This window comes from Daktulosphaira vitifoliae, unplaced genomic scaffold (genome assembly GCF_025091365.1).
Source record: "Daktulosphaira vitifoliae isolate Bord-2020 unplaced genomic scaffold, ASM2509136v1 Scaffold_5, whole genome shotgun sequence".
Taxonomy (NCBI): Eukaryota; Metazoa; Arthropoda; class Insecta; order Hemiptera; family Phylloxeridae; genus Daktulosphaira; species Daktulosphaira vitifoliae.
In genome coordinates, this window is record NW_026099576.1 from 7,587,262 (window position 1) to 7,589,232 (window position 1,971).

Below are 1,971 nucleotides of genomic sequence, written 5' to 3' on the forward strand. Positions count from 1 at the left end.
ATTTATATACAGGGTGGCCCACCACTCACTGACAACTTAAATAACTTTTGATCCAGTTAATATTTTTAGCTGATTTTTTTTTTAAATATTAGTTAGACGTTAGGTCTATAGCTATATCTCAATAATTAATTTTTTTACATTTTATTAAAAATATTAATTATTTTTAAATTTTAAATAAAATGTAAAAAAAAATCTAAGATAGCTATTTTGTAGAGTAGAATTTAAGAAAAATTAACCCAACCCTGTATATATATTAGTTCGGCTTCAGCTATTGTAGCGATAAGTCGTGTTATTGTTACGCACCTGTGAATCCGGTTTTCCTTATACATATAGTTCTATCGTATTTAGTTGTATTTCTCTAACTCGCATAAGTAGTCTCGCATAATTTTTTGTTTTTAAGTTTCCGTATGCCCAATTCACCGGGTGGACCGGGCCGTCCACCTAATAACGGTTCTGGCCCCATAAAAGTAACTTTGCACAAAAATCGAAAAGACTCCGACGAATGGTCAACTGCCAGTGCGAAACGTAAGTCTAAAAAACTTCCTACCAGCCCGGTTTCTCCGAATCTACAATACCTATTAGATAATCAACCGCAACTACTCCCAGCTAACATACAATTTCAGTATAATATTAACGATTCGGCCGATAACAATGAAACTAGTACGGCATATCTTAATGATGCCATTACGCTAACGTCAGATAGAAATTCTAATACTATGGATATCGATAATGTTATGAATAACAATAGCGACCTTGATATATACAACACAAATACGCCAAATAAGGTAAACATTGATTCTGAAACAGTACATTTGTCTACCGTTAAAAAAATTACTAGTAATTCGAATGGGGATTCTAATCTGAAATCTTTTTCAAAAAATTTTAACGGGACTCCGGTAATTCTCGTTGAATCCACGGTTAGCGACCAAAGTATCGGCAAATTACACCCGCTAAAAATTGGGAAACTTTTCCACAACAAATTCGGCGGTATAAAACAAATAACTCCCATTGGATCCAGAGTTAAAGTTTTATTTGATTCTATCAAATCTGCCAATGCTTGCCTTAATTCTAACCTTCTCCCTGGTATGAACGTAAAAGCTTCAATCCCGTCTACTCTAATTTACTCTCACGGTATCATCCGCCTGGATACCTCAACAACAGAGGAGGAATTTTGGGAAGGTATCGAATCGCCGGTTCCTATTAGTGGTTTTCGTCGCATATTTACAAAACGTAATTCTAATACCCCAACCCAAACTAATTTAGTAGAACTCAAGTTCCTTTCTTCAAAACTACCAGAAAAAATATCAATATTTAAAGTCATATTCACGGTTTCTCCTAGCATCCGTTCGCCTGTTATCTGTAATAAGTGTCTTCGCTACGGACACACAGCCAAATTTTGCAGAAGTAAGGCACGGTGTGCCTGTTGTGGTGCTAACGATCATATTGCCACCGATTGCCCTATTAAAGACAACTCTACCCCATCATGCTTACATTGCAAAGGATCCCATGAGGCTACAGATCGCTCATGTCCTGAATGGTCCCGTCAAAAGGAGATTAAAAAAATNATTGTTCCCTTCAAAAGGAGATTAAAAAAATCATGGCTGTTGAAAACATTTCGTACAACGATGCCATTTTTATATTTAAGAATAACATTGTTAATAAATCTAAAACTTTTTCGAATAGTGTTTCAAACAATGCAAATATTATAAATAACGCCAGTGCTCCTCAAAACCCTATATCTATAGAATCTTTTCCGAGCTTGACACAATCATTCTCCAAAAAAAGTAGAAATACGTATCATGGTAATAAAAACGGTGACCAAACTATCAACCCGCATTTTGTCTCTAATAAAAGTAATGATTGGTCTTCTCCCAACGGTTCGTTTCTTGAATACATGTCCACTAACTCCTATGCCCAACCTGCTGAGAAATCCTGGATCACTTCTTTGGCTAATCAACTCTCTTCAGCTGT

At 35.7% G+C, this 1,971-nt stretch overlaps 1 protein-coding gene across 1 annotated transcript; it reads left to right on the forward strand.

Annotated features, from left to right (window-relative positions):
• Window positions 1-207: 207 nt before the first annotated feature.
• Window positions 208-1,709, forward strand: LOC126907226 (uncharacterized). Its single transcript, XM_050688340.1, has one exon. It carries the CDS (start codon window positions 408-410, stop codon window positions 1,707-1,709), a length of 1,302 nt encoding a protein of 433 aa, XP_050544297.1. The 5' UTR covers window positions 208-407.
• Window positions 1,710-1,971: the final 262 nt, after the last annotated feature.